We start from the raw sequence: 13,824 nt of genomic DNA, 5'->3' as shown, positions 1-13,824 counted from the left end.
GGGGATGAACTCCTGGCAGAACCCAGGAGTGAAGTCCAAAGCCAGGCCAAGAGAAAAGAAAAGTGTAGTGAAAAGTTAGACGTGTAGACACCATCGGAAACTGAGTTCTGTCTTTCAGAGTGAAGCAAGGAGACATGGATGAAGACAGAGCTGGATCAGATCATCCTGCCAGGTCCCCTACCAGATAACTTTTTGCCTAATTAACCCAGGCCAAGTGTTTCCTACCTGAAGCATCTCAGTTATTTCAGTCCAGGAACTACCTAAAGAGGACATGATGGTACTAGTACTTAGTTTTAGATATGATGATTTTAATATGAACAACACTGAATAATAATAACATTATTCAATATGCATTTTCCTCCTCTTCCCTTTAATTTTGTATAAATGGTTTTGTCTAGATCACATGTCATTGCTACCCAATAATACATCCATAGTATCATTGTATATGACACTCCTAGGACTATTACAGGACCATCATACTAAATAAATCTGGAATTATAACATTTTAAATATCTACCTATGATAGATACATAAGTATATGATGGTTAAATAGGTATCTTAATACAACATACACTTTGAGAAACATAAATCCTTATAGATATATTATAGGTATCTATTTTCCTTTATAAAATAGTCATAGAAGAAAATACAGTAAGTAAATACTTTGTTAATCCTCTCAATCTCCTGCTATGAGACATTGATAAGAAGGATACACACCAGATATATCAGGCTACTTCAAAAGGTTAGAGGGGAAATGGAATTAAAATATGTTTATTTTGGTACATTGAATCCATGATCATTTTTTTTTCATAACACACATTTTCCATGGGCTTTTTGAAGATCCTTCATAAGGATGGTTTTTAAACATTTTTGCAACAAAATAAACTTATCTTTCAATTTTGCTTTTCCATGAACCATTTAAAGTAGTCTTATATGCCTAGGGCTATAAGGAGAACTTTGCCATTTACCCAACATGCTCCAGTCTCATATTGCTTGCATTTTCTATACCGAGCATGCTTTACTTCTGTAATTTAAAAGGAGGTTGTAGGGGCTGGTGTTTGGCCCAGTGGTGAAGCTGTAAGTCAAGACACCCACATCCCGTCTCAGAGTACCTGGATTCAATTCCTGGCTTTGGTTCCTGACTCAAGCTTCCTGCTAAGGCAGACACTATGAGGTGTTTGTGATGGCTCAAGAGGGAGTCCCCAAATGGGGCTGATGTCATTGTAGACTTTTGGGTGGTGATTCAGCGGATGGGAGCTCTCTGCGTTTTCCTTTTCTCTGTCTCTCAATCAATAAAGAAAAGCTTAAAGAGGAAGGCTGTAGATCTCTTCCTCATCTCAAACTTCAACTGGGAAGTTGTCTCCAACACAGCCCAGTTCAACAGGCCAACCAGATGCTCCTCCTCAGCCACAAGGGACTTTAGCACATTCCCACGGGGGCAGTTACCTTGTGCTTTTGTTTGTTTTAAAGATTTATTTATTTATTTGAAAGGAAGAGTTACACAGAGAGAGGAGAGGCAGAGAAAGAGAGGTCTTCCATCCGCCGCAATGGCAGGAGCTGCACTGATCCGAAGCCAGGAGCCAGGAGCTTCTTCCAGGTCTCCCACGCAGGTGCAGGGACCCAAGGACTTTGGCCATCTTGTACTGCTTTCCCAGGCCACAGCAGAGAGCTGGATTGGAAGCAGAGCAGCCGGGACTTGAACTGGCACCCATATGGGATGCCGGAGCTTCAGGCCAGGGCATTAACCCGCTGTGCCACAGTGCCGACCCCCAGTGGCAGTTACCTTGTAAAACTATCTTTGGGGCCAGTGTTGTGGTGAATGGGTTAGGACTCCACCTGAGATGCTGGCATCTCATATGACCATCATTTTGAGTCCCTGCTGTCCACTTCTGATGCAACTTTCTGCTAATGCACCTGGGAAGGCAGTGGAGAATGGCCGAAGCACTCCAGCCCATGCCATCCAAGTGGGAGTCCCAGATGGTGTTCCAGGTTCCTGGCTCAGCCTGGCCCAGCTCTCACCTTTGCAGCCATTTGAGGAATGACTCAACAGATGAAATTTCTCTCTCTCTCTCTCTCCCCCCCCCCTTCTTTTTAACTCTATCTTTCAAATAAAATAAATATTTTTAAAAATACATATGTGTCTACATTTTAAAAAGGTGATTATATTAAAATAGCCCCACATTAAAAAAAAAGAAGAAAAAGAACTTTACTTCTTGTTGTCTTTGTTGTCAGACCACAAACTCCGTAAGCCCCAGAATTGTTTATGGCTTTTAATATGCACAACCCCAGAACCCTCCTGTGCACAGCACACAGTAAATACTCAAAGCACTCAGTAAATACTGATTCAATCCAACAATGATTACTATTATATGAGAGTTACAAAACACCACTTATGTACCAGCCACTGCATTAACCAATTTATATCCAACCTTTTGTGGAATCTGCTATGGAGTATCATGTAGTCCAATTTCCAATCTCCAGATGAGGAAACTTAGGTTTACAGAATTAGGTAACTTGGCAAAGTAACACAGTAAGTGGAAACTCTGGGATTTGCATCAAGGCAATCTCCATTCATAGCTTGTGTCCATTGCCTTTGCACTATACAGAATGAATGACTGAATGAATGTGTATGCATAAATAATAAGGAAGAACTCTGCTCAAGACACAGGTAGAAATAGTAAATGAAACCAGAGAAACCACTGACAGGGGCGAGGAGAGAACCACAGCAATAGGTGTCACCATTACTGGGAAAAGCAATTCATTTTAAATGGTCTATTGACTTTCAGCACATGTCACACTGTCCTAGATCAGAGTGTACACATTATTTTTGATGTAGTGCCTCCAGAAACCTCCCCACACTGCTAAATAGATTACAGGAATAACTTACTGTTTAAAAAAATCAACACTAATAACAACATTTATTAATCTTGATATAAAAATAAGGTAAACATTTCCATATATAAATTTAAAGGGACTATTTTTCTAAAGATTTGAAAGAAATACCTATTGATAAGACATACAGTCTTTATTGGCAATTCCTTTTTTCTTCCTTGATACAGCAATAGTAAGGTAAATAATCACCTATAACTAGATAAAAGAAAAATATTTCGATAAAGGCTCAGGTTGCCTACCAATCTATAATTCTTTAGTAGAGAAGAATTATAATTTTTTTCACAAAATGGTAAGAATACCCAGAATATATTAATAATTTCTAAAAATGATGTCAGATGAAAACCAATGATTTGAAAGTACCTCTTATATAGTGGTAACTAAATCCTTGGACAGACCCTGCGACACTTTTAATCTCATTACTCAATCTCTAATCTATTAAATACTAGCATTAGTCAGACTCTAAGTATTAAACAGGGATTTTTCCACTTGGAAAAATTCAGAGTTCAAATTAAACCCAGCTAAAGGGCCTCAGAGACTTCTGAAAACTTGGTGCTCAAGTTAGCAACAGCTAGGGGCCAGAGTCTAAATATTCCTTGTCCTCAAAAAGGAACCACCTACCCTGCTCCCATTTGAGAAGTAGAAAATAAGACTATTAGCTTCCATGCTCTGAAACATTTTATTCACGAAACTTTATCAGAGCCTTGGACACAAGTTCCTTCTTGTATGCCCTCCCTTTCAGGACAAAAAGCATCCCTAATCTACCAAAAATGCTATACATTAATGTATGGTCTTCAGGATTGCCATAAAGACGCATCAGGTTTCTCTTATTAACAGTTGCTGCACCAACCAGAAAGAAAGAAGAGATTATTAAACAAGCATCATTTGTAGTTTCATTGTAGAAAACTCAATTTAGTTATTTCTCTTCCTATAAACCTTCATCATTTGCTGGAACAAAATGTGATCCAAGCATCTGTGATAGGCTGATATTGATTTCTGTATCTTCAAAAATACACTTAATATCAACAGGCTTTAAAATACTTCATTTCTGTTGACTCAGTGAATGTGTTCTTGGTTAACACCAGCAAGTTATTTTTAATAACATGGGGCGTTGTGGCATTTTATGAATCTCTCTGGACCTGAAGAGGGATTATCATGAAAATATTTTGCAGTGAGAGAAGTCTCAGGATTCCCTAGCTCAGACTACTCTGCAACATCAGTATGAGTTAAAGAAAGCCTTGCTGTGAGCAAGACACCTTCCTCAGCAGCACCATTGATTTCCTCCTCCCCTGTCTAATTCCTCCCTGCGGCCAAGAAGTGATTCTGTTCCCTGTGAACCTCTTGCAATGCTCCCGAACAAGGGGGACCACAGACTACACAAAACCAAATTATGTGAACTGAATTATCAAGTAGATTCCATTTCACTGGTAGGGCAACCATTTGTTGCAGTTTGTCTTGGCAGTCTCAATTTATGTTGATTTTTCCAATGTAATAATTTAATACCATCCTCTTTTATTCTCAAAGTGTCATAGTTAAGGCAGCAGGTTATATCCTCACTCGCTTCGCTGGAGACTAAAAAGACCTCCACTCACTCTCATCATTGGCTAACCACATGGAGCCCCAGATTCCGGAATTCTCTTAAAGTATATTTTACCAAGTAAGAAAAGAAATGATGTATTTGTGAGTGGGCGAAGATCGGTGAAACAAAAAACACAAGTGTCCCAGTCAGCAATGCAGATGTGGTTGACTCACATTGACGTTCTGCACGTTAGTGCTTTATATCCATTTTCTAAAAGAGTACTTCTGTGTGAGTCATCACAAATTAACAAGAAAAAGCAAATAACTATGAAAAATATTTTGGTGGAACTAATGGGTCTGTCTAAATATTACTTTCATTAGCTTTTTACTGTTCAGTGTTATAGATAAGCAAACTCATTTGAGTCAACACTACGAAAATGACTATATTCCTGGCTAACACATTCAGAAAATCTAGCAATTGCACTGTGACTTTAATCAATGTTGACATTAGGATAGAAAATTCAGACCACCACAAATCTCCTCTAACCTTAGAAATATTTGGCTGAATTCTCTCAACAAGTACTTCAACTCCACTTTGCACCTTGTCAATATAATCATAATGACTATGATTAGAAATCTGACTACTTTTATCTGAGTCACTGAAAATAAGTCAATGCAGTCATCATGCATGTCATAAACATTGACATCTATCTACTTTTACAAGATCCTAGACATTATTTTCTCAAGAGAAAAATACTTTGACTAGTTATTTGATTTGTATGGCCCCTGTTTAGTCTATTCACCACACAGCAGTGTGGAGTGATCCTTTAAACTGCCAATCAGACCAATCAAGCCTTGGTTCAAAGGCCAGCACTGGCTGTCCATCCTATTAAAGTAAATCCTAACTCCTTACTATGGCTCACAAGGATCTGCAAACCTCTTTCCCCAATTTCTCTCCTTTGGCAAGGTCCAGTAATGCTGATTTCTTCTTCTTCTTTTTAAATTTTTATTTGAAAGGCATTGAGACAGAGATACAGACACACAGAGAGATCTTCCATCTGCTGGTTCATTCCCCAAATGCCAGGGGCTGGGCCAGGCCAAAGTCAGGGGTCTAAAACTCAATGTAGGTATCCAAGTGGGTGGCAGGGACCCATGCACTTGAGTTATCACCTGCTGCTTCCCAAGGTACATGTTAGCAGGAAGCTGGATCAGAAGCAGAATATCCAGGATGTGAACCACCACTCTAATATGTAATATGTAATGCAGCAGCGACTTAGCCACTGGGACAAGTGCCTGTCCCTGTGCTGGCTTCTTCCAACTCCAGAAATCACTTACTAAGTATTGATCTCAAGTTTGCACTTGTTGCTTGGGTTTGAACTAGCCTCCCCTGAGATTTTAGAATGGCCCTCTCCCTTTCTCCCATAATTTTCAAGTTTTCTCAATACCCTCTTGTTACAGGTTTTTTCAGTGAACATATTACTTAAAGTAGTGCCCCTACCCCAGGACTGCCCTACCACTTTCAACCTCTTTTCTGACTTCATTTATCTTCATACTATGTCTCACCCATGATATTGCATTATGTGTTTGTTCATTGTTTGCTTGCAACCACTAGCATGCAAGCACTGTGAGGGTAGGAGCATAGCTTCTTTCATTCACTTACATCTTCCTAGCTTCTAGGTCAGTAGATGGATGGTACTAAGGCCTACATGTAAAATTTAACTTTCCCATTGCAGATGACCTTTAAATCAATTTCCTCTGAAAACGTATTTTATTGTATTTCATATACATATGAAACATTTCATACACACAAACACACACATAAAATAGCATACCTTTTGGGAGGGAAATTTGTTAATATATGTTAGAATTAAAAATGGTAACCACATGACAACATCTATTAACCAAACATTTCCACTTGCAGCTATCTATTCTATAAATATAAACACAAAGGTGTATAAAAACGTTTGTATGCAAAGATGTTCATTGTAGCATTTTGAGTTTTACAAGTTTGTGTTATTTAATTAATCTAAAAAAAAACCTGGAGCAGGCAATGGGGTACACTGAATTAAGCTGCCTCTTGGGATACCCAAATCCCATATTGGAATGTTAGTTTTGAGTCCCAGCATCTCCACTTTGATCCAGTTTTCTACTAATGAACACCCTGGGAAGAAGCAGATTATGGCTCAAGTGCTTCAGTCCTTGTCAGTCCTGGATGGAGTTCCTGGTTCCCAGCTTTAGCTTGGACAGCCCCCAGCTGTTATAGGCAGGCATCTGGGGAGTAAATCAGTGGATGGAAGATTCTCTCTCTCCCTCTCCCTTTCAAATAAGTGCATAAATATACACATAAATAAAATCTTATAAAAACATTAAAACGTTTATCTTTCCTCAAAGTATAATATCAAAGCAACTACTAAGGAGAACAGATTATGCTTTTATTGAGTTGAGGTTTCAAAAGCTGACCAAAGTGACTGCTAACTGGAATGGCCCACTCTGGGATATCTCACAGGATCAGCCCTACCAGTCCCTAGCAAAAGCTTCTTTGTAACCACAGGGTACCTAGCCAGGGCAGAGGATACCCATCCTGAAGGCAGTACATCAATGAGTTGGCTGATGGTCTCACATCTGTTAGCTGACCGGTGGTCTCACATCTGTACCTAAAGGACTATACTCAGTTTCCTCGCAGATGGTTTAGATGTGAGGCACACCCAAGGAAGTCAGCAGTTGGCGATGGGGCAAAGGCCACTGAAACACAGGGAAAATCATGTGCGAGTAGTCAGAGGGCGTAAGTGATAGAAACTGGAAATTCTGCTGTGCCACCATCACTGTTCCACACTGAGGTCAGACTGATTCTTGTCTCCTACTGCCATTTCTTCTACAGGCATCTTTTACAATAAATGATATTTAAATTACATTTCACTACATACCTGTTTTTTGTAAGTTAAAGGAGTTTAACTAACAACATTGAGTAAAAGATGAGGATAAGGTGTTTTTTGTTTGGTTTTTTTTTTTTTTTTTACAGGCAGAGTTAGACAGTGAGAGAGAGAGAGACGGAGAGAAAGGTCTTTCTTCCTTTGGTTCACCCCCCAAATGGCCCGAGAATAAGTTTTAACAGGCCCAAATGGACATGGGTGTTTGGTGCAGTTGGGACTCCTGCATCCCACATGAAAGAGCTTGGGATGGAATTCCAGCTCTGCCTCCAGTTCCAGCTTCCTTCTAGTGCACACCTGGGGAAGCAGCAGTTGATGGTTCAAGTAATTGTGTCTCCAATGAGACACCTAGACTGGGTTCTTGGCTCCCAGCTTCAGCTTGGTTCAGTTCTAGCCATTGTGGGCATTTGGGGACTGGCTTATCAGATGGGAGATCTGTCTCTGTAGCTCTCTCTCCTCCTTCATAAATAAATAAACAACCAACAAATAAAAGGCCTAACTACTGAAAAGGTTATGGTTCCTTACTGGTTATCTAATTATGTGTGGTTCAAAATAAAAATACAACTGAGACCTATGGTAAGTGTAACTACATTTAAAAGAGTAAGATTATTTTTTGTTTTGATCATTTTATGAAATGTCAAATTCTTTTCAAGAAAGAAAATGTGGTGATTTGCATGTGCACTTAACTTGCCAATGAGGCAGTCCAGCCACAGCCCAGGTGAAGTGGGCAGTGGTGTCCCCTTCACAGACTGTAGCACCTAGCCTGTCACAAGTGAGGGTACCATTATGCTAATGGCTTCTGGTGGTAGATAGCATATGAGGAGTCTTTAAAGGTTCATGAAAAATGCATATTTTGAAGAAACTATGCTCAGGTTTCAAAAAATTTTGCAGCAAAATAAGCTTACCTTTTCATTCCATTTTTTCCACAAACTTTTTGAAATGCCCTCAGATAATATGTGGTCTACTGGCTCCTTTCAAGGCTTGCTGACTTATTGAATGGAATTTGCATCATATTCACAAAATTTTCCCAATAATAAAAGTACATTTTGGATATTTATGGATGATTATCAAATGCTGCATTTTTAAAAATTCACTGCTCTTCTTATTTTTCTACAGAAATTATAAGGCTTGGATCGCCTCTTGCAAAAAATAATGTCACCAAGTTCTTCGAATTTTGAATGCATATCTTATAGGAAATTAAAACTATACTCTTTCATTCTAATACACTTACTTCTGATTAAAACCACAGCATTATACACACACACATACTCTGCAAAATCCTTACTCTCTTGACAGAATAAAAAATAAAAGACCTCTTACATCTCAAAATATAAACAGTGTAATACAAAATGGGTAAATAATTTGAACAGACATTTCATCCAGGAAGAACTATGAATGTCAAGTAAGCACTCGGACAGACGCTCAGCATCAGTGACTTCCAGAGGAATGCAAATCAAAACACAGTGAGAAACTACTTCACACCCACCAGGGCAGCCATAATCAAAAATATTCACCATGCCAAGTACTGATGTAAAGAAATTAGAGCACTCTTACCTTGCTGGTGAAACATAAAATGATACAGTCACTGTAAAAAAGAGCTTAGCAGTTTCTTAAAAAGTTAAACATAAACTAAGCATAACATTCAGCATCCCTAGGCATGCAACCAATAGAAGTGAGAACATGTTTCCCACTCAAAGGCACAAATGTCTGAGGCATTTCTGCAAGCAAGCATCTAATGTACTGCTCATAATACCCCCAACCTAGAAAAGATTCCAGTGTCCATCAACTTGTGATTGAATAAATGCAATGAGGTTTGTCCTACAATGAAGTGTACTCAGCAATAGAGATGAAACAAGCTTTAGATACATGCTTAATACAGAATATCTTAAAAATCATGATGCTATATGAAAGAAATCAGATACAAATACTACATACTTTATAATTCCATGTAAATAAAATTTTTAGAAAAACATAAAATGGAAACATAAAGCAGATTCATGGTTGCCTGGGAGGGGCTGGAAGTGGGAATAGGAATTAAATGCAAATTGGTAGGAGATAATTTTTAGAGGTAAAAGAAGTGTTCAAAAATTACATAGTGGTGAGGTTTACATACTTAAATGAACTTTTACGGAAACTCACTGGTATCTGTATTTAAAATGAATCGATGGAGCTGTGGCATAGTAGGTTAGTCCTCCACCTGAGGTGCCAACATCCCATATGGGCATTGGATTCTAGTCCTTGTTGCTTTTCTTCTGATCCAGCTCTCTGCTATGGCTTGGGAAAGAGTAGAAGATGGCCCAAGCGCTTGGGCCCCTGCACTCATGTGGAAGACCTGGAGGAAGTTCCTAGATCCTATCTTCTGATGGGCACAGCTCCAGCCGTTGCGGCCATTTGGAGAGTGAACCAGTGGAGGGAAGACCTTTCTGTGCGTCTTTCCCTCTCATTGTCTGTAAATTTACCTGTCTATTAAATAAATAAAATCTTTTTAAAAAATAAAATGAATTGATCATATGATGCTTAAATTATACCTCAATAAAGCTTTTGAAAGAAAAAGAAATCAAAGAAATGCTTATAAATGTTAACCAAAGCATTCCTCAATTCAATGTGATAGTCCACTGATGTCATTCAGGCTACTAAGAAGCAGTCAATCCTGATCTGAAACATCATCAAATTTTCAAATTGTTTGGTCTCAGGACTCCTTAATACTTCTAAAAACAATCAATGATCCCAAAGGACTTTTCTTTATGTGGCTAATTTCCATCAATATTTATCAGAAATTAAAATGGAGAATCTAAGACTTTTCATTGATTAAATTTAAAACAACAACCATAAGCCAATCATGTTAATAAACAGAATATGTCTTTAACAACAACTGTCATCATAAAAATTAAAAGAAAGAAGAAGGGCAGGAGGAAGGAGGGTGAGAGCATAGGCAGGAGGGATGGCAGGGTGAGAAGTATCACTATGCTCCCAAGTCTGTAAACATGAGATACATGGCATTTGTTCACTTTACATAGATGAGAAAAACTGTGTCCCCAAAGAAATGAAAATGTAGTGAGAACTGTGGCATTTTTTACACATCTTTTTAGTACCTGGCATAATAGCATATACATTCTCATAACTGCTCCTGTATTCAATCTGTTGCAATATCACGTATGTGGACAACTCCACCATCCACTCACAACAGTATGAGAGAGAAAAAGGCAAACAACCTCTTGGTACTGTGAGGAAGGTAGTTCTGATCTGACAGAGCCCAGGAGAGGTTGTGGGGGGTCCCTAGGGGTCCTCAAGCGACCCTTTGAGAAATGTCAGTCTAGACCGTGCTGTGAGACTGGCTGAGCTTCATGGTAGTGAGACTGTGTCATCCCGGCTGTCACTAATGTAGACGCTTTGGGAGCCTTTTGGGGAAACAGGATCAAAACACTTCCTGCATATAGTTTGCAAAGCATTTTGCTTGCTGCATTTTTTTAGAGCTGGTTACAATTTATTTAAATGGGATATAGCTCCTTGCAGAATTTCAAGGACTGCTCATGGTTTATCAGCAAATAGAATAAGTAAGACATTACAGTCTATTGTTCAAACGCCAGACTGCTCTACAATGCCATTGTCTCCAGCTTCTATTCTTACTTCTGGTTCAGAAGTTTCTGTCTCACATCCTTCCTAGATTTCCCCATCTCTGTGATTACAAAGGATTTCTCTTAGTTTCTGTATTTGCTTTTAAGACCGTAAAGATGTTCTTAAATTTTTCTAAAATAAAACTAGGCCCTCCCTAGTCTTGAAATAATTGTGCTAATTTTAATATCTGAAAAATAATTATTTACTGATCATGTTAGAATATTTTAATTTTAGTTGAATATTTCTTCTATGCTTTGTAATTAAAGAATAATAATGTGTTCAGTAAATTTATGTCTTACATCCTGAAATGGCTCATGATGCTGAAAACAGGCCAGCTCATTGAAAATATCTTCAAAGGTTTGGCCCTCTTTGTACTTCCCTGGCAACATGATTTAAAACTCAACAAAAATCTGTACATATAAAACTTGACCTCAGAAACCACAGTTTAAGTATTTACCTTATTCAGAAGCAACAGTTTAAGTACTTACCTTATAATATCTCCTTCAAGAGCAATCACTCTCTTAATGATTTTCTGTTCTGGGTTTTTAGGAGACCTAGAATAGTAAGATAAGATTATATAATCAGTTATGTCTCTGTTGATTTAAGTAAGTGACAAGAAATTCTACAACAAAACAGGCTACATTAGAGCCATTACAGAAGGCTTTGCACGAATGACATGTCATCAATCCCACTTAGGTTCCAGTGATACAAAGTTACTATTGAAGGTATTCTCATTGTAAACCTTTAGGATGAAAAAAGACACACTGAAACTATATACACACACACACACACACACACAAATAGGGAGCTATAGAGTTTTATTATTAAGAAATAAGAGTGGGAGAGACGATATGGGGGGGAAGCCATTGTAATCCATAAGCCGTACTTTGGAAATTTATATTCATTAAATAAATGTTAAAAAAAAATAAGGTTTATATTAAATTACTATTGTTATTAAAGATAAGAACTTATAAGAAAGAGGACTCATACATAAAAAAATGACTAGGGGCCGGCGCCGTGGCGCAGTAGGTTAATCCTCCACCTGTGGCACCGGCATCCCATATGGGCTCTGGTTCTAGTCCCGGCTGTTCCTCTTCCAATCCAGCTCTCTGCTATGGCCTGGGAAAGCAGTAGAAGATAGCCCAAGTGCTTGAGCCCCTACACCGATGTGGGAAGACAGGGAAAAAGCTCCTGGCTCCTGGCTTTGGATGGGTGCAGCTCTGGCCATTGCGGCCATTTGGGGAGTGAACCAATGGAAGGAAGAACTTTCTCTCGTCTCTTCCTCTCACTGTCTGTAACTCTACCCCTCAAATAAATAAATAAAATTTTTTTAAAAAAGAAAATGACTAGATATTTAAAATGATAATACATTTAAATTTTTATTTCACTTAAAATGAACAGATGAGTTTGATTTAAACTCTCAGGAAAACACTGAAGACAAAATAGTATGTTTTAAAAAAATTTGGAGAATTTTCTTAAACTACATTTAGGTTCAGCTCTTTGGTGATTATGAAATTCTAAATACTAAAACAGAGCTATGACAATGAAAAGAACCTGACAGGTTCTGAAATACTTCTTGCAGACACTGTTTATTTTAAGCTACCTGATTTTTTTTTAACATTTATTTAATGAATATAAATTTCCAAAGTACAGTTGATGGATTACAGTGGCTTCCCCGCCCCCTTAACTTCCCTCCAACCTGCAACCCTCCCATCTCCGCTCCCTCTCCCATTCCATTCACATCAAGATTCATTTTCAATTATCTTTATATACAGAAGATCAGTTTAGCATATATTAAGTAAAGCTTTCAACAGTTTGCACCCACACAGAAACACAAAGTGTAAAATACTGTTTGAGTACTAGCTATAGCATTAAATCACAATGTACAGCACATTTATGACAGAGATCCTACATGAGGAGTAAGTGCACAGTGACTCCTGTTGTTGACTTAACAAATTGACACTCTCTTGTTTATGGCATCATTAATCACCCAAGGCTCTTGTCATGAGTTGCCAAGCCTAAGGAGGCCTTTTGAGTTCACCGACTCTGATCATATTTAGACAAGGTCCTAGTCAAAGTGGAAGTGCTCTTCTCCCTTCAGAGAAAGGTACCTCCTTCTTTGATGACCTGTTCTTTCCATTGGGATCTCACTCGCAGAGATTTTTTTTTTTCCAGAGTGTCTTAGCTTTCCATGCCTAAAATACTCTCATGGGCTTTTCAGCCGGATCCGAAAGCCTTAAAGGCTGATTCTGAGGCCAGAGTGCTGTTTAGGAGATCTGCCATTCTATGAGTCTGCTGTGTATCTTGCTTCCCATGTTGGATCGTTTTTTCCCTTTTTAATTCTATAGGTTAGTATTTTCAGACACTAGTCTTGTTTACATGATCCCTTTTACTCTTAGTCCTATCATTATGATCAATTGTGAACTGAAACTGATCACCTAGACTAGTGAGATGGCATTGGTACATGCCACCTTGATGGGATTGAATTGGAATCCCCTGGCACATTTCTAACTCTACCATTTGGGGCAAGTCCGATTGAGCATGTTCCAAACTGTACATCTCCTCCCTCTCTTATTCCCACTCTTATATTTAATAGGGATCACTTTTTAGTTAAGTTTCAACACTTAAGAATAATTGTGTATTAATTACAGAATTCAACCAATAGTATTAAGTAGAATATAGTTAAAAGTTTACTGGAAGAACAATTGTTTACTCTAAATAAACTCTTGCCTCTCCTGGAATACACAGCCTGTGTGGTTCCTTCCCATAATGTAATGGGCTTTACTATGGGGTCAAGAACATATGGACAAGTGATGATACATCACTTCTGATCTGACACTTCCACCTTGGGCTCTTCCTCCTCTCACATCCTGCC

The 13,824-nt window shown here is 38.4% G+C and overlaps 1 protein-coding gene across 6 annotated transcripts in view; it reads right to left on the bottom strand.

The window, feature by feature from the left end:
• The window catches only part of IMMP2L (inner mitochondrial membrane peptidase subunit 2), a 1,052,378-nt gene that overhangs the window by 346,063 nt on the left and 692,491 nt on the right, over window positions 1–13,824 (bottom strand). For all 6 annotated transcript variants that reach the window (XM_089329399.1, XM_008258379.4, XM_008258376.4 and 3 more), the window contains one exon: window positions 11,438–11,503. In XM_089329399.1, coding sequence (XP_089185525.1) covers window positions 11,438–11,503 — 66 coding nt within the window. The remainder of the gene's footprint in view (window positions 1–11,437; window positions 11,504–13,824) is intronic.

This window comes from Oryctolagus cuniculus, chromosome 3 (genome assembly GCF_051225735.1).
Source record: "Oryctolagus cuniculus isolate XC-2025 breed Fujian yellow rabbit chromosome 3, ASM5122573v1, whole genome shotgun sequence".
Taxonomy (NCBI): Eukaryota; Metazoa; Chordata; class Mammalia; order Lagomorpha; family Leporidae; genus Oryctolagus; species Oryctolagus cuniculus.
The sequence above is the reverse complement of the archived record's forward strand: the minus strand, read 5'-3'. Positions and strand labels throughout refer to the sequence as shown.